General features: G+C 62.5%; 4 protein-coding genes across 8 annotated transcripts in view; 3 read left to right on the top strand and 1 right to left on the bottom strand.

Moving 5' to 3' along the window:
• RNF208 (ring finger protein 208) overlaps window positions 1–1,665 on the top strand; it is a 6,866-nt gene extending 5,201 nt beyond the window's left edge. Inside the window, exons 2-3 of one of the 2 annotated variants that reach the window (XM_023536495.1) lie at window positions 168–400; window positions 781–1,659. In XM_023536495.1, the coding sequence (XP_023392263.1) occupies window positions 781–1,491 (711 nt within the window). In that variant the 5' untranslated portion in view covers window positions 168–400 and the 3' untranslated portion in view covers window positions 1,492–1,659. Of the gene's footprint in view, window positions 1–167 lie in introns of both variants that reach the window. The other variant, XM_011369894.2, reaches the window with a different exon arrangement.
• A 2,857-nt stretch (window positions 1,666–4,522) lies between these two features.
• Window positions 4,523–11,743, bottom strand: NDOR1 (NADPH dependent diflavin oxidoreductase 1). Of its 4 annotated transcripts, none has more exons than XM_011369893.2 (14): window positions 11,575–11,743; window positions 11,167–11,244; window positions 8,518–8,615; window positions 7,614–7,712; window positions 7,434–7,535; window positions 7,130–7,339; window positions 6,750–6,871; window positions 6,446–6,666; window positions 6,237–6,344; window positions 5,986–6,100; window positions 5,709–5,855; window positions 5,499–5,617; window positions 5,331–5,425; window positions 4,523–5,246 (listed from the first exon to the last, which is right to left on the bottom strand). In XM_011369893.2, the coding sequence occupies exons 1-14, from the start codon at window positions 11,707–11,709 to the stop codon at window positions 5,102–5,104; spliced, it is 1,794 nt and encodes a 597-aa protein (XP_011368195.1). In that variant the 5' UTR covers window positions 11,710–11,743; the 3' UTR covers window positions 4,523–5,101. The 4 variants fall into 4 exon arrangements, with proteins under 4 accessions (XP_011368195.1, XP_011368194.1, XP_023392262.1 ...); XM_011369892.2 differs by having other exon boundaries at window positions 6,750–6,922; XM_023536494.1 differs by having other exon boundaries at window positions 6,750–6,922; window positions 11,167–11,195; window positions 11,575–11,706.
• Window positions 11,744–12,016: 273 nt separating this feature from the next.
• Window positions 12,017–13,346, top strand: TMEM203 (transmembrane protein 203). Its single transcript, XM_011369891.2, has one exon. It carries the CDS (start codon window positions 12,048–12,050, stop codon window positions 12,456–12,458), a length of 411 nt encoding a protein of 136 aa, XP_011368193.1. The 5' UTR covers window positions 12,017–12,047; the 3' UTR covers window positions 12,459–13,346.
• Window positions 12,501–15,197, top strand: part of TPRN (taperin) — a 12,871-nt gene continuing 10,174 nt past the window's right edge. The window contains exon 1 of the mRNA XM_023536452.1: window positions 12,501–12,551. Within this exon, the coding sequence (XP_023392220.1) occupies window positions 12,501–12,551 (51 nt within the window). The remainder of the gene's footprint in view (window positions 12,552–15,197) is intronic.

The following is a 15,197-nucleotide window of genomic DNA, read 5'->3' on the forward strand; positions in this document are numbered from 1 at the left end:
CGGGCCTTGGGGACGGGGACTGGGGCGGGGGCGAGACTGGGTCTGAGTCCCGCGAGGGTCAGGGTCAGAGGTCGGGCGTCCGGTGTTTTGTGCAGGGAGCGGGCGGGGACGAGGGCGGGGGCGAGGGTGGGCCCGGGCGCTGTCCTCACGCTGTCTCTCACCTGCAGCTCGGGCCTGGTCCAGGCCTCTTCCCCGCTCCCGCCGCCGCCGAGCCCACGGCCCGGGTCCTCCCGCAGCCGGGGCTCAGGCTAGCTGCCTTCCCTGGGCGCCCTGCCCTGGAGCCATGGGGCCCACCTAGCCCCTGCCTGCCCGGATGTCCCAGCCCGGGGACTGCTGACCTCGGCTGCAGGGGGAGCCCCCCCAGCGCCCCCTCGCCAGCGTCAGCAGCCAGAGACCCTGGGTGAGCCCTTGGGCCAGACCTCCAGCCCAGGGCAGCCTCCCACGCCCCCCTGCCCGCGCCTCCCTCCACCTCCCCCGCCCCTTCCTCCTCCTAGGACAGGACCGGAGAAGCCACTGTGGCCACCGGGAGGGTCCCTGCCCCCCCAGCTCTCACTGGTCACCCCCAAGAATCCTCAAGGTGGCCGGGGTCCCCACCAGGCCTGGCGGGACCAGGATGCTGCCCCCACTCCTCCCCCCCGGCCTCACCCAACGCCCCCTCCCACCCTAACACCCAGTCTGACTGGAGACGGCCGGATGCCGGCTGACCCTGGGCCCGAGGCGGGCAGTGGCTGGCCAGGCCTCCTCATGTCTTGCCTGAAGGGCCCCCATGTCATCCTCAAGATGGAGGCCATGAAGATCGTACACCCTGAGAAGTTCCCTGAGCTGCAGGCGGCCGCCCCCTGCTTCCCACCTGCACCCCGGCCCACCCCAGCTCTGGCACCCAAGCGTGCCTGGCCCTCAGACACGGAGATCATCGTCAACCAGGCATGTGGGGGGGACATGCCTGCCTTGGAAGGGGCGCCTCGTACCCCGCCCCTGCCACGGAGGCCCCGCAAGGGCAGCGCGGAGCTGGGCTTCCCCCGCGTGGCGCCCGTGGACGAGGTCATCGTGAATCAGTACGTGATGCGGCCCAGCCCGGCGGCCTCGGGGGCCACTGCGACGGCGGCACCGGCTGCAGGTGAGCCCCTGGAGTGCCCCACCTGCGGGCACACGTACAACGTCACCCAGCGGCGGCCCCGCGTGCTGTCCTGCCTGCATTCCGTGTGTGAGCAGTGCTTACAGATCCTCTACGAGTCCTGCCCCAAGTACAAGTTCATCTCCTGCCCCACCTGCCGCCGCGAGACTGTGCTCTTCACTGACTACGGCCTGGCCGCGCTGGCCGTCAACACGTCCATCCTGAGCCGCCTGCCACCCGAGGCGCTGACTGCCCCGTCTGGTGGCCAGTGGGGGGGTGAGCCCGAGGGCAGCTGCTACCAGACCTTCCGGCAGTACTGTGGGGCTGCGTGCACCTGCCACGTGCGGAACCCGCTGTCGGCCTGCTCCATCATGTAGTGCCCGCCCGCCCGCCCGCCCCTGCCCGCCGGTCCTCACGCACCGCTGCTTCAGGGACCTGGCCCTGCCCTGTTCCCTTTCGACCCCTCACTCATCACAGCTTCTGGCCCCCACCCATGTGGCATTGTCGCTGCAACCAACTTTGCCATTAAAACTCTGCCAAAGTTTGCACCTCGTCGCTGGCCTGAAGCCTGCTCCTGTGGCCTGCGCCCAGGCCTGGGCCAGGGTGGGTGCCAAGGACTGCAGCCCAGACAGAGCTGCCAGAGGGAGGCCCAGCACTGCTAGGATCAGTCTGCTTGGCTCTCTGGCCAGGCTGGGCCGGGCCTGGCTGGGCCTGGCTGTGCACGCATGTGTGTGTCTACATGCACGTTCGTATGAGCGCCCCACACATCTGTGCAGAGCCAGCTGCCTGCATGCATCGGGCAGGACTGTGGACAGGTGTACAGGATGGGCCCAGCTGGGCAAAGGGAAGATGTTTCTTGTGCATGGGCCACCGGACGTGGTGGGGGACAGCTCAGTACATCTGGCTCTTGGCATCCGCCTGACCCTCTGGAGTGTGGGAACGACCTTTGGGCTGGGACAAAGGCTGGCCAAGATCACAGCAGGGTACAAGGACCTGGGAGCCTCCTGTCAGGCACTCAGAGGACCTGGCTTGGAGAGGGAACCTTTGCAGGGGTGGGGCTGGGGAGAAAGGGTCAAGGTGAGGACAACAGTGGGGAGTGGAAGGTACAGTAGCTGCTGCTGTTTATTGAGCGCCATTTCCCGGACCAGGTACAGTGCTCAGCCTGCCACCACTAAGCCCTGAGGTGGTGCTGTGACCGTCCTTCAGATAAAGGCCCCAGGCTCAGTGAGCAGAGGTCGCAGGCAGTCAGGCGCCTCATCTCAGTACTCCAGCTCCAAGGTCTGGCTGGGCCTTGAACCCTGCAGCTCGGGGCCATGTGCCGGACCCCCGGGCGCTTGGGCCATTTGAGGGCTGGGCTTGCACAGCAAAGGCCCCTCCCCTCGGCTGCCCTAGCCTTCAGGGAACTCACGCTGGCCCTTACCTGGGGCACGGGGCGGCCCCCGCCCTCTGCCCCGCCCCGCCGTCTCCTAGGAGTCTCCCTTTGCAGACAGTCTAGGAAGTGGCGGGGGAGGCAGCTCAGGGTCAGTATGGTGCCTGTCCACTGAGAAGTGCTCACGGCCTGGTCACAGACCCTGTCCAGCACCGTCCTTGGGCACCAGTGGTTACTGTCCGGGCAGCAGGCCGGTTTGAAGTCTCTGGATGGGTCAAGGGCTGAACACAGGCCCCTGGGTGGCCCTGGGCCCCCGTCTCGGGTCTTGATTAAATGCCAGCGCCTGGTCAACCTTGGGCTTTTCAGCCTGGTCATTGGGACTCAGGGCCAGGTGTTTCTCAGGGCAAGACCCGTGGCACCAAGGCTCCAGGACACGGCCGTTCTGGGCCTCCAGGCCCGGTGGTGCCAAGTGGCAGATGTGACGGGTCCTGCTCAGTGGCCTGAGCGGTCCAGCAGCATGAAGAGCAGCCCCAGCAGCACGAGCGGTGTGAAGGTGAGCAGCAGCCCCAGGAGCTCGAGGCCCAGCAGGCCCAGCAGCCCCAGGCGGCGGGCACAGGGTCCCCGTTCCCGTAGGGCCCAGAGCCGGGTGCCCAGGCAGGGCGGGCAGGGCAGGAAGGGCAGGCAGCCTCGGCCGCCCACGGGCCCCGCCAGGAAGCGCAGCTGGTAGTGGTGCTCCAGGGAGGCCCAGGGCCCGGGGCCACGGCGAGGCGGTGTGGGGGGTGTGGGGGGCGGGGGGCGCTGGGGCCCATCGGCCAGCAGCAGCTCCTCCTGCAGCCGGCAGATCTCCCACTCAAGCATGGGCGTCTTCTGGCGACACAGCGGGCAGCGCACACGGCCCAGGTCAGCACTGGGGGCCATGTCCAGCAGGCGGTGCAGGCAGCCGGAGCACAGGCCGTGGCCACAGTTCAGCTGGGCCAGGCGGTGCTCACCGGGCCCATAGGGCTCCGTGCAGATGGGACACTCCTCTTCCCGCTGGCCTCCCTGCTCCTCATCCTCATTCTCCCCTGTGGGCCTAGCACAGGGTGGGGCTGTGGCTGTGGCCCCGAGCAGGGGTTCACTGTCCAGGGTCCCAGCACCCTCTGGGCTCCCGAGGGCCTGGCTGTCCAGCCCTTCATCTGCCAGCGCTTGGCGCAGTGGGTCCAGGCGCTCAGGGCCCAGGGAGGCCGAAGGCGGACTGGGCAGCCCAGAGCTGAGGTCAGCGGGGCCATGAGTAGGGGCTCTAGGACAGGAGTCAGGATGAGTGGGCCGGGACTCCAGGGTGGTGATGGGGGTGGGCGGGGCTGTGAAGCTCAGTGTGGCCCCTGGGGCCGTGGCAAGTCTGGTACTGACCTGGCAGCAGCCACTGCCTCCTCGGGGCTCCTCGCACCCACTGAAAGTAAACTTCTCCTGGGCCCCGGCACCTGTGCCAGCTCGGCGCGGCTCCTGGGCCCACAGGAGCAGTCCCCACCGGGTCCAGCCAAACCCGGATGCAGCCACCACCGCCGCTGCCGCCGCCGCCGCCGCCCGGGTGTCAGCGCCTGACCTAGACAGACAGGCTCCAAGCTGAGGCAGTATGGGTAGGCAGCCAGCCCCGCTGTCCCAACAAGAATTCCCCTCCCAGGGGGCGGAGGCCTGCCCCCGCCCTCCCCGTCCTGGCCACGCCCCTCCTGGCCACGCCCCCTCCTTCCTGGGCCCTAGGCTGCTGCTCCCTGGGCTGGGGAAGGGTTGGCCAACACCAGCCAGGCTGAGTGACTCCCATGTCCTTCCTTTCCGGGGTCCTCTCCAGATGGTCCCCCATGCTTGGCCATCGAAGCCAGGGTAGAACTTGTACAAGGTGGGCAAGCAGCCGGCACCCACCATGTGAGAATCAGACACCGAAGTGTTGCATCAAAGGTGGCTGAGCAATGGCTCGCGAGCCCCCAGCAGGGGCGGGCTGTCCCCATCCCTAGGAGCTGTGGGCCCACCCACTATGTGAGGCAGGGAGACGGCACAAGAGCAGGTCAGAAGCAGCCACCCTGAGCCATAATTTATTGCTGAGGCTTTCGGGAACTGGGCGGGAGCGGCGTGTGCTGGCTGGGGGCTGCCGCCAGTCGCTTAGGGCCTCACGGCCTTAAAGCCTGAGCCCTGTGGGGCCCCAGACGGCACCAGGCACTTGATGGCTGACGTGGCACCGAGACGTGGCAGATGTGTCGCCCAGGGCAGAGGAGGGGACACCTGGCCCTCCAGACTTCTGCTGCCTTCACTCCTGACCCTGCACCTTGGACTCCTGTGCCACCTAGAAGCCAGTGTCTGGGAAAGCCTGGGTGTCCAGCAGGCTGCTGGGGCCTTCCTGGGTCGCTGTCACTGTGCAGCCCGGGGCGCCGCCCTGTCTAGGACCCAGGTCTGGGCCAGTGGGGAACAGGTAGCTGGAATCTGGGCAGGTTTGTGATTGGGGCTGAGCATGGGGCCCTGGGTCGACTGGAGTGTGGCTGTGCAGGGGAGTTGGCCATCCTCCCACCTGGGTCAGACAGGGCAGGAATGGCGACAGCCCCCGGCCACAGGGTAGCAGCCAGAGTGGCCGCAGCCAGCAGGACAGCTCTTCAGGCCCACGTCTCGGTCTGAAAGCGCAGCGTGCGCTGGAGCCTGGCGAGGTAGGCGGCCGCCTCAGGGCCGGAGAGCCCGCCCTCCTCCCGGAAGATGGATGTCAGGGCCTCTGACACATCTGCCGGCATGTACTTGGCATTGCTGGACAAACATAACAGAGAAGGCTCAGTGAGGCCAGGACCCCCGGAAGGCAGGCTTCCGCCCCGCCCCGCGGTCCAGGCTCACCCTGCCAGGTAGAAGTAGGCGCCCCGGTGGTCCAGTAGCTCCCACACCAGAGGCCCGAGCTCCCGGAGCCGGTGCTGCACGTACACCTTCCGCTCCTGCGGGGCGGAGGGGGCGGGGTGAGTCTGCGCCCGGCCCCCCTCCCGGTCTTGGTCTTCCGCGCACACCCACCTGATCGCGGGAGAAGGCTGTGACGAGACTCAGGCAGCCCCTCTCCTCCAGCTCCTTCCACTCGGCCTCCCAGTAGAAGTCCTGGTCTCGCTGGCGGCAGCCGAAGAACAGAAAGTTCTCTGGGGAGGCACAGGGTGGACCGGGGCCTGGACTCGCCTGCAAGGCACAGGCTGGCCGGCCCCGGCCCCACCCTGGACCCTGCTTGCTCACCAGTCCGACCCTGGGCCACTCGCTCCTGCACAGCTGCTCGGAAGGGGGCCACGCCAGTGCCAGGTCCCACCATTATTACAGGTGTGTCTGGTGCCTGTGGGAAGGTCAGGCCACCAGGCCGCACCCACAAGGGCACCTGGACGGGTCCTGTTGCAGGAGAGAGGTGGCATGAAGAGTCCTGGAAGACCAGGATCTTAGCCCAAGACTGGCCGTAGCATACATAGAAGATCGAAGGGCCTCGGTCCACCCCCCACCCCCGCTCAAGAGTAGCGGTCACCTTGCTCAGGGTCCAGGGACGCCAGCCAGGAGGAGCAGAGGCCGCGGCGTGGCTCCTTGAGGCGCGTCTGGTACTGTACCACAGCCATGAGGATCTGCAGTCTCGAGGGGCGAGCCTGGGGAGGGGAAGGTGGGTTGCCCTGTCCCACTGGGCCTCCTGCCTTGCCAACAGCCCACAGGCCCCGCCCACTCCACCGGGGGCAGTCCCAGGTGTAGGTGCGCCCCTGGGGCCCGGCCCCAGCAGACCCTCACCAGCAGGGAGGAGGCGATGGAAAAGGCCCGGGGTCGGATCGGGGGGATGAGGTCCAGCAAGTAGTCTGGGGGGATGGCTGCCGCCGTGTGCGGGAAGTCACACAGCACCTGCAGCGGGACAGCCTCAGGAGGGCTGCGGCCAGCACGGCCACAGGTGGCTCTGCGCGGAGCCCCGGCCCTGTCCGCCGCCCAGCCCCCGGCCCGTGCACCTCCAGGGCAGTCCTGCGCGGCCGGCTGCAGTACTGGCTCAGCTCCTCCTGGCCCGCGGGGGAGCTCAGCTCCAGCAGCTTGTCCCGCTCCAGCTCGTGAGGGGACAGACAGGCCAGGAGCTCGAAGAAGGAGCGTCGAGGCACGCTGGCGATGTCCAGGTACTGGGACACGAGGTGCCGCACAGAGCAGGGCTGGGGTAGCCGCTCGGGGCAGGACACGTCTGCAGGGAGTGGGGGACGTGGGAGGGCCAAGCAGCCAGAGGACCCGGAAGTAAGGGCAACAGCGGGGGGTCCCACAGCTTACCTGGCTCTCGAGGCTGCAGCATGAAGCACTGGTCCGGGTCAAGGCCCAGCGCCTGGCAGAACTGCTGGACGTGGCTGGCTGCATTCTGGGGCAGGATTAGCACCACATCGCCAGCCGCAAAGCTGTGTGGGAAAGCCATGGAGGGTTTGGGAGGGACACGGGGGCTGGGTTGGCTGCAGTGGAAGGGAGCAAGTGTCTGAGATGGGCGTGTTCTTGGACAGAGAGGTCTCCCTGCCCCTGGCTGCTGTCTGTGCTCCGCCCTGCCAAGTGCTGCTCCTGCTTTGTGAGAGGACCTCTGAAGCTCAGACTGTGGCCGTGCCCTGTGCCCTCTACAGGTCCCCAGGATGCACCCCGCCACCTGCTGTGTCTCAGGCCCTCACTTGATCCCAGAGCCTGTGATGTCGAACTCGATCAGACGGACGTCCTGGAAGTGTGAGGGCCCGGTGACCCTCCGGTTGGTGACCATGCGTGCCAGGAAGGGCTGCAGCTCTGAAGGGGGGCTCTGAGGCTCTGTCCTGGCCCCACGCTGCTCCCCGGAGCACATCTCGGGGGCCTCCTGGAAGAACTGCAGGGCGAACTTGGAAGGCAAACTGTGGAGAGGGCGCTCCTGTCAGGCTATCCGTGGGCCAGGAGGCCAAGGGGCCGCCCTGCCGCACCCGGCGCTGGACCGAGGCGCACACTCACGGGACTCCAGGGGGGATCACGCCGAGGCCGATGGGCATGGGGTACAGTCCCAGCACCTTCTCCCACAGGGTGTGCAGCCAGGGGTCAATGGCGGCATCAGGCCTGGAGAGAGGGCATGCGGGCTGGTCTGGGGACACTGCTCAAGGCTGGGCCCCACGGGAGGGCGTGCCCTCCACTCACCCCAGCTCATGCTGGTCGTCGCCCAGGCACACGGGCAGCAGGGCGGTGCCCCCGAGCTGCAGCAGCCGTCGGTACAGCTTCTTGGCCACAAAGTTGAACCTGAGAGCGAGTGAGAGGCTGGGGCCCGGGGTGCGGGCTCGGGGGGTGACAGATGGTCCTCCCAGGACACGAGCAGCGCCGGTGGCTCCCCCTGCCCCCACCCCTGCGGGTTTCATACAGAACAGAACCCATGAACAAGGGTTACCCTGTCACCATTTTCTGTCCTCTTCTCCAAAAGAAACATGGGCTTCCTCCCACCGCATCCGGCCTTGGAGGTGCGGGAACCCTGCGAGCCCCGCTCAGCCTGTGCTGGATAATTGGGGTTCCAGTGTCTCGGGACTTTAATGCCACAGGTAGCCTGAACACAAACCCCTCGGTCCTCCCCTGGGAACCATCCAGGCAACACATACTTTGCTCAGGACACAGACACGTTGTCAAAACGTTGAAGAAAAAGCAGAAGCAGTTGCACTGTTGTGCCAGGGGATGGTGGCCTCGGGGGTGGTGGCCTCGGGGGTGGCTCCCCGGGGCTGCGGGGGTCTTTCGTACCCACTGTGAGCTTGATAAGCCCAGACGGCTCACGAAATGCATTTTTATGACAGTGGAGAAAGGGCCGGTTGGGCCCACGTTGCCGTCATGCGTAGCACATAAGCACACGATGCTGGCCGGCTGCAGACCTCACCTCCTGGCCCCACTCTGCTGCTCTGCCCACCCCTGGGAGTCTCAGGCCTCGGACACAGGGCCAGGGCCATGGCCTTAAGCCTGTGGGAGCCCTGGGAGCTGGGTCGCCTGTCCCTCCACCAGGACACCTTGCACTCAACCCTGAAGACAGTCCTCACTGGCCATCGGCCTGCCTGTCCCTACTCACTTGGCATAAGAGGAGTCCCCCAGGCCCAGGACGGCGAAGTCCATCTGACAGAGAGAGGTCGACGGCAGGTTCTTCCGGAATATGAACCTCCAGAAGTTCTGCATGCAGAATAAGCCGAGTTAAGGGCGCTGCTCGGGCGCCAGGACCCCGGGTGGGCGCGGGAGGGCTGTGTTATTGAAACAAGACCATTTTTAATTCCGTCACAATGGCAAGAAAACCCTGAAAAAGAAAGGTGCCCCAGGGCCACCACCATGGTGTCACTAGAGGGCCGTGGGCCAGGGCACACTACACTGGGGGTGGGGGGGGGCAGGCCAGTGGGGTTGGAGCCCCTTCGCCGGGAAGGGTCCAGCTGCCGCTGCCCTCAGCTCCTCCCAGGCCAAAGGAAGTGCTGGCTCCTACGCAGGTCCCCCCGGGAGGGCTCCTCTTCCCTTGAGTCCCAGGTCCCCGGGACCCCTCAGTTCTCAGCCCCCTGCCGCCGGCTTGGGCTCCACAGCCACATCAACAGCTCTGGCCTATTCTGTCAGACCCAGCAGATCCTGTGTTCTGGTCTCACTTGGCAGAATTCTCTCTCCCCTGGGCCCCGAGCCACCATCAGGTTGCTGTGTGCCGGCTGAGGAACCACAGGCCTCCAGATGGGCTTCTAGAACACAGCTCCGCATTACCTTCAGCCCCACCCCACCTCCCTTCTGCTTCATGTCTCAGCCGACAGTGAGGACCCAGGCGCTGCCCAGGCACAGTTCTGCCCGCTGGCCCGGACTGCCCCCGGCCTTCTCAAGGACTTCACTGCACTGGCCGCCACCGGGGACCGTGCGGCTCTGCTTCTCAAACAGCTTTTCCTGAAGCCTCTCGGCCACTGCCTCCTGGGCGCATCCGGGGAAAGGCCAGGCAGAGATCAAGCTCTCACGATGGCGTGTCTGAGCACGCCTCCACTGTCCCCTCACACTGACTGGGGAACTTGTGGGGCACTTAGATTGAAACTGCCTTAAGAATTCGAGTTGGTCCAGCTGGACGGTGTCTGCTGAGACACTGTCCCCGTGTGCCCTGCTCTGCCCTCGACAGATGAAACCCTGCTGGGGTCTTTCCCCCTGGCTCTCCATGTCACCCCCACCCCAATCCTGGTCTTCAGCCCCTCTCTCCCCACTGTCTCTCCCACCAGCACTAAACTGGCCCCAGTCTCTCTCATCCTATGCCTCCTTTTTAACCCCCAGCCCCACATTCACTGCTAGAATCCTTTTTGAGTTGTTTAATGTACAGAGATTCCTAAAAGATCCTCTCCATTCCCCGCCTTGTTGATGGCCTGTTATCCAGCCTCTGAAACTGCTCTCCCAAGGTCAACAACAGTCCCTTCGCTGATTAAACCCCCAGACGCCTCTCAGGCCTTATCTTCACTTCTGTGCAGCTTTGAGCACTGGAGACCTTCCTCTTGATAGTCACCTTCCTGTCCCTGATCGTGGACATGGTGCGTGCCCTTTTCTTGCTGCCAGGGCCGGTTTCCTGCCCCGTCACAGCTCGTCCTAGAGGGAGGGAGGAGCTTCCTTTCCCATGCCTCCTATTTTGGCCACTCCAACATCTGCCTCCACCCAGGATCCCCATCAGAGCTCTGGCCCTTCCACCCATCTCCACCTGGATGACTTCTAAGCACCTGGCTCTCCCTAGTCTATTTGTGTGTGTGGAACTACCATCCATCCCGGTATCTGAGCCTGAACCCCTGTCTTGATGCCACCTGCGTTCTCGTTTTTTATTCCATATCCCGTCGATTCTAGCTTCTTAACATCTCTGGGATGTGTCCACTTTGAGTCTCTTGCCTATGCTGTGCATCCCCGGGTACTGATCTTGCTCCCTTACGGCCCGTCCCCTGCAGACAAGTGGTGGTTTTGCTAGAATACGAATGTGATTGTCACTCCATTGGTCCCAGTGCCTCGCTGTGGCAGCTGGGCTTCTTTGGGACCAGACCTGGCTTCCTTCTTCTTCTTCTTCCCTCCTACCCCAAGGCACTCTTTGACTCGGCCATCCTAAATGCTTTGTGCTCTCCCCAGAAGCTGCGCTGTTTTTCTCCTTTACACAGGCTGCTCCCAGTCTCTTGTTGCTTGGCTAGCCCCTACTTATAGAGGACTTGGCCTACACTCCTTCCAGAAAGCTCTCCATGAGTCTCTGGGTTGGGCTAGATAGCCCTTATCAACCTGGAACTTCCCCTGGCATCGTAGCTGCCTGTTAAACTTGTTGCTTTTGCTATGCTGTTAGCTCTGAAAGGGCAGAAATGTGGCTACTGGCTTCATAGCTTGATTCTCAGCGCTAGATCACGCTTGGAATAGAATGTGTGCTCAAAGGATGGTCAAAGAATGTTCCCTGAAGGTCGCAGTTTTGAAATACATGTAAGACCCAGACCAGATTCACATGTAGCCATGGAAAAATACAGAAGGTTAAAATACTGGCCCGTTAAAGAGTTTATTAGGGAGGAAAACGATAGTTCCCAGCTCCACCCAAAGGTAGCCTCTCAAATTCATGGCTACCATGCAGATGTGGGGGGCGGGGGGAGTGCGCAAGTATTTATTGTGCTTCTTGGACTCTCCAGGCAATGAAAGTGCGGTGAGGGTCAAGGGCAGGGATCCGAGCTCCTGAGCACAAAAAGCCACTTCAGGTCGGCCTTACCTTCATGTTGTCAGGGGGGTCTCCTTGGCCTGTGGTTGCACAAACAAATATCACCAGGGGCTCATTAATCAGATTCACCTCAACAAAAAGACACATGTGTAAGACCTCAAGCTGTAATGAGCAGGCGTCCTCCCCACAGCCCGGCCCCTCTCCTTCGCTCAGGGTGATAGGGTAAAGGGGCAAAGGGAGCACCCGCGAGCGGCTGGCCTGTCTTCTCTCTTGCCGGCTCCACCTCGCCCTCTCCTCCGCATGCTAAGGTGAGCAGCTGTTCCCAACTTTCCCGTCCCCTACATCCGCCGTAATGGAAGGGCCCGTTCTCAGACATAACGCGGCATCCCGGGGTCGAGGGCTCTGGGGGCCGGCGCCCCGGGCGGCTCGGTCTCTCCGCCGAGGTCAGGGAGCCCTCACCACGGGGTAGGAATCCAGGGCCTGCACGCGGCAGCCGAGGCGCCGGCGCCGGGCCTCGCGGCCCAGCCTCTCCGACACATCCTGGGCTGTGCCCGTCTGGCTGCCGAAGAGCACGAGAAGCCGCGGGCTCGGCATCGGGGCGCGAGCACGCCCGGGGTCCCCTGCACCCAGGCACGGGACCAGCAGGCAGCCCTCACAAACTCCGGAGGCCGGGCCCAGCCCTGACTTCCGACTTCCGGCGCCGGCCGGAAGTGACGCCCTCGGGCCGCGCCCGGCGGGGCATGGCGTCGGAGCGAGGCGGGCGCACCCTGGCTCCCGGTGCTGGGGCCCGGGCCGGGGTCGGAGAATCCGCGGGGCGCCGAGGGCCGGGGCAGGCGCGTCCGCTCGCTGCCTCCCGTGTGCCGCGGAGATAGGAGGCGCAGCCCGGCGGCTGGGACGCCCGGCCGGGCCCTGGCCCGTGCTCAGCCGGCGCGATGCTCTTCTCGCTCCGGGAGCTGGTGCAGTGGCTGGGCTTCGCCACCTTCGAGATCTTCGTGCACCTGCTGGCCCTGTTGGTGTTCTCCGTGCTGCTGGCACTGCGCGTGGACGGCCTGGCGCCCGGCCTCTCCTGGTGGAACGTGTTCGTGCCCTTCTTCGCCGCTGACGGGCTCAGCACTTACTTCACCACCATCGTGTCCGTACGCCTCTTCCAGGACGGAGAGAAGCGACTGGCCGTGCTCCGGCTCTTCTGGGTCCTCACGGTTCTTAGCCTCAAGTTCGTTTTCGAGATGTTATTGTGCCAGAAGCTGGTGGAGCAGACTCGGGAGCTCTGGTTCGGCCTGATCACGTCCCCGGTCTTCATTCTCCTGCAACTGCTCATGATCCGCGCCTGCCGGGTCAACTAGCCTCGCAGAGGAGCCGGAGGGCAGGAGCTCTGGGTAGCTAGAATGCTGGACTCCAAGCTGAAGTCCCACTTCCACTGCACCAGAGAAGTCCGGGTCTGAAAGTAATGCCAGATTGCGTCTTGCAGCGTGCCCAGTTTGCTCTATACCAGTCGTGTCTGAAACCGTTCTCCCAGCAGGGCTGAAAAGAACAGCCGTGATCCTTAAAATGTGTTTCTTGTTATTTCACGCTTTAAATAGCTAATCCTGAATTGAGAACTCCTCTGAGAGTTGGAAGCCATATAAGTGAAACACCCCGATGGGGTCTGAGTGTTTTCATGGATCCTGAGAAATCACCCCTTGCGCAAAGGCTGCAAAGCCAGTCTCTGGAATTTCCTCTGGCTCGCATCACTGACCTAAAAGCTCAGTGTCCCATTCACCCAAACTTCCTTAGAGGTTTGAGCTCTAAAATGTGCAAACTAGCTTGTGTCTCCTCCCCTGTGCCGCTGGGGAAAGGATGGTCCTTTCTTCATGTCAGCCCAGGTGACAGGAGTGTGTTGAGTAAGCATGATCTGGACTCTATCCGGAGATCTGTCGCCTGAGGAAAGAACTTTGCTTAATTTAAAGGCTCTGCTTGGCTTCCTATCCCAGCAGATTGCAGTATCATGACTTTTCCACCACCTTGTGGCGGGCACTGTTAACACACCTGAGACAGAATTGGGCCTCCCTAGGGGACCGGAGAGAGAGGAACAGGTGCTTGTGATGCTCATCGGCTTTGAAACCTGCGAGTGTGAAGTTTGAGAATGGTCTCAGCCCACATTCGTTGGCCTGAGGTCTTTGGTTTGATGCCAGTCAGGTGCCAAATGAGAACATTTGCTGAGATAAAAATAAAATGAGAATGTTTTGCTGAAATGCACAGTGATTTCCTGACCTGTTGAGAGTGAACGCCCCCCGCTGTGTGGTGTAGCTGGTTAGAGCCGAGAGCGTGGTGGGGCTAGAACACCGTGAGCGCTTTGTGGGTGGATGGGGAGGGTGCCCCTCCGAAAATCCCTCCTTCCTCGGGAACCGCATGAAGACAAATGGGTCAGGCCTGTGTTTTGGACCTACCAAGTAGTTTGTGTCATCAAAGCCTTGGCATCCTGCCAGTGTGTGGTCTTTGTGGGCCTTGCTGTGACTGTAGAATAGCAGTCAGCACGCTGTGGCCTGAGGCCTGTTTTTGTACCCGAACGTTTTTACATTTTTAAAGGGTTGTAAAAACAAAGAAGAATGTGTGAGAGAAAGCAAACGTGGCCTGCTGTGTACAGGATGGCTCAGTCCTGACACCGTGGCCTTGGGGAAAGATCATTCTGTATTGGAAGGGGGCTCTCCTGAGCACTGTAGAATTGTAGTTTAGCAACATCCCTCGCCCTTACTTACTGAGTGCCAGTTGCATCCCTCATTTGTGATAACCAGAAGTGTCTCCAGACATTGCCAAGTCTCCCAGGGGGAAATAACTGCCCCTGGTGAGCACCACTGGGCAAAAATATTTACTGTCTGGTCATTCTACAAAACAAGTTTGTGGCCCCTTTGCCTAGGATGTATGCTGCATGGCCATTGAGATGCTTGAGTTAGAGACTGCTCTGGTTTGTCTCCAGCTTCAAAAATGTCTCCTACCCAGAAGTGGCATCACTTGTGCCAAAGCCAGATTCAAGCTGAATATTTGGAGTGGGTTTCTTTTAAAGTTATTTTTAGGTTGCATCTTTTGTTGGCCCCTTGTTTTATTCTGGTAAATTCAGAATTAGGTAATCCTATTGCTGTAGAAGCGATGCACATAAGAAGGTTTAGCTTCCTTTGGAAAGGTGATTTACCACTGTGGCACCCAGAAGCTGAGAAGGGCACCCCAGGTTGAAACCTGCACCAGGTCTCCACAGAGCCCCAGGTGCCCCCGGAACTCCTTCCCTGAAGAACGAGTGGTGTGGGAGGCAGTAGTGTCATTGCTGAGCAACTGTGGGCAGCTATGGAAATACAGGTGACATTCGTCTGTGTCGTTGCTCCCCAATTTCCCCTTCTCCCCTTGGTTCCAGCAGACCTGAAGGAATGTGGTGGGTACTTGGAGTAAGCTTCCTTATGGCACATGGGCAAGGAAGCTGCGTCCTCAGGGTCTGTGGGACCCCTATCAGCCTTGGGATGAGGGAAGTTCACCAGTAACTTGGGAGGCAACAGGACAGAAAATATTGCCTGGCTTTTGTGTCTTTCTGCTTTGGATAGCTGTGGGCCTGGAGAGGCAGTCCCTTTCTTCTGTCCCTCCTCACAGCTTGCGCACCCCCCTTGGCGGGCCCTGGATGGCAGAGTATGGGGTAGAGCTTCTCCCACTTGTATGAACAGTCATTTCCTAGGGCCGGCAAACGCTAGGGGTTCCTGAGAAGCCGACTCCTCAGCACTAGTCAGGCTCCAGCATTGGTATCTCTGCTAAGTCCCAAAGGGGTCCTAGGACCACAGGTGGTTAGTCCCTGGACTGGGAGGCGTGACCCTTGTGTGCAGCCAGTGTACCAACCACGGGAGCGGGAATAGACTTCTGGTTCTGGAAAGGCCCGTCCTCCACCGCACTCTCAAAGAAGGGAAGAGATGGGCGGGATGCTGGCACAGAGGAAGGACCTGGCTGGGCCAAGGTCAACCGCAACGCAAGGGTTCATCTCCCGCCCCCACCAGGACCCGCCCCCACCAGGCTCCGCCCCGCGGGTGCTACGAGCCAGGCGCAGAGGCGGAAGTAAGGGCCGCCAATGA

The sequence above is a fragment of the Pteropus vampyrus genome, unplaced genomic scaffold (genome assembly GCF_000151845.1).
Source record: "Pteropus vampyrus isolate Shadow unplaced genomic scaffold, Pvam_2.0 Scaffold157, whole genome shotgun sequence".
NCBI lineage: Eukaryota > Metazoa > Chordata > Mammalia > Chiroptera > Pteropodidae > Pteropus > Pteropus vampyrus.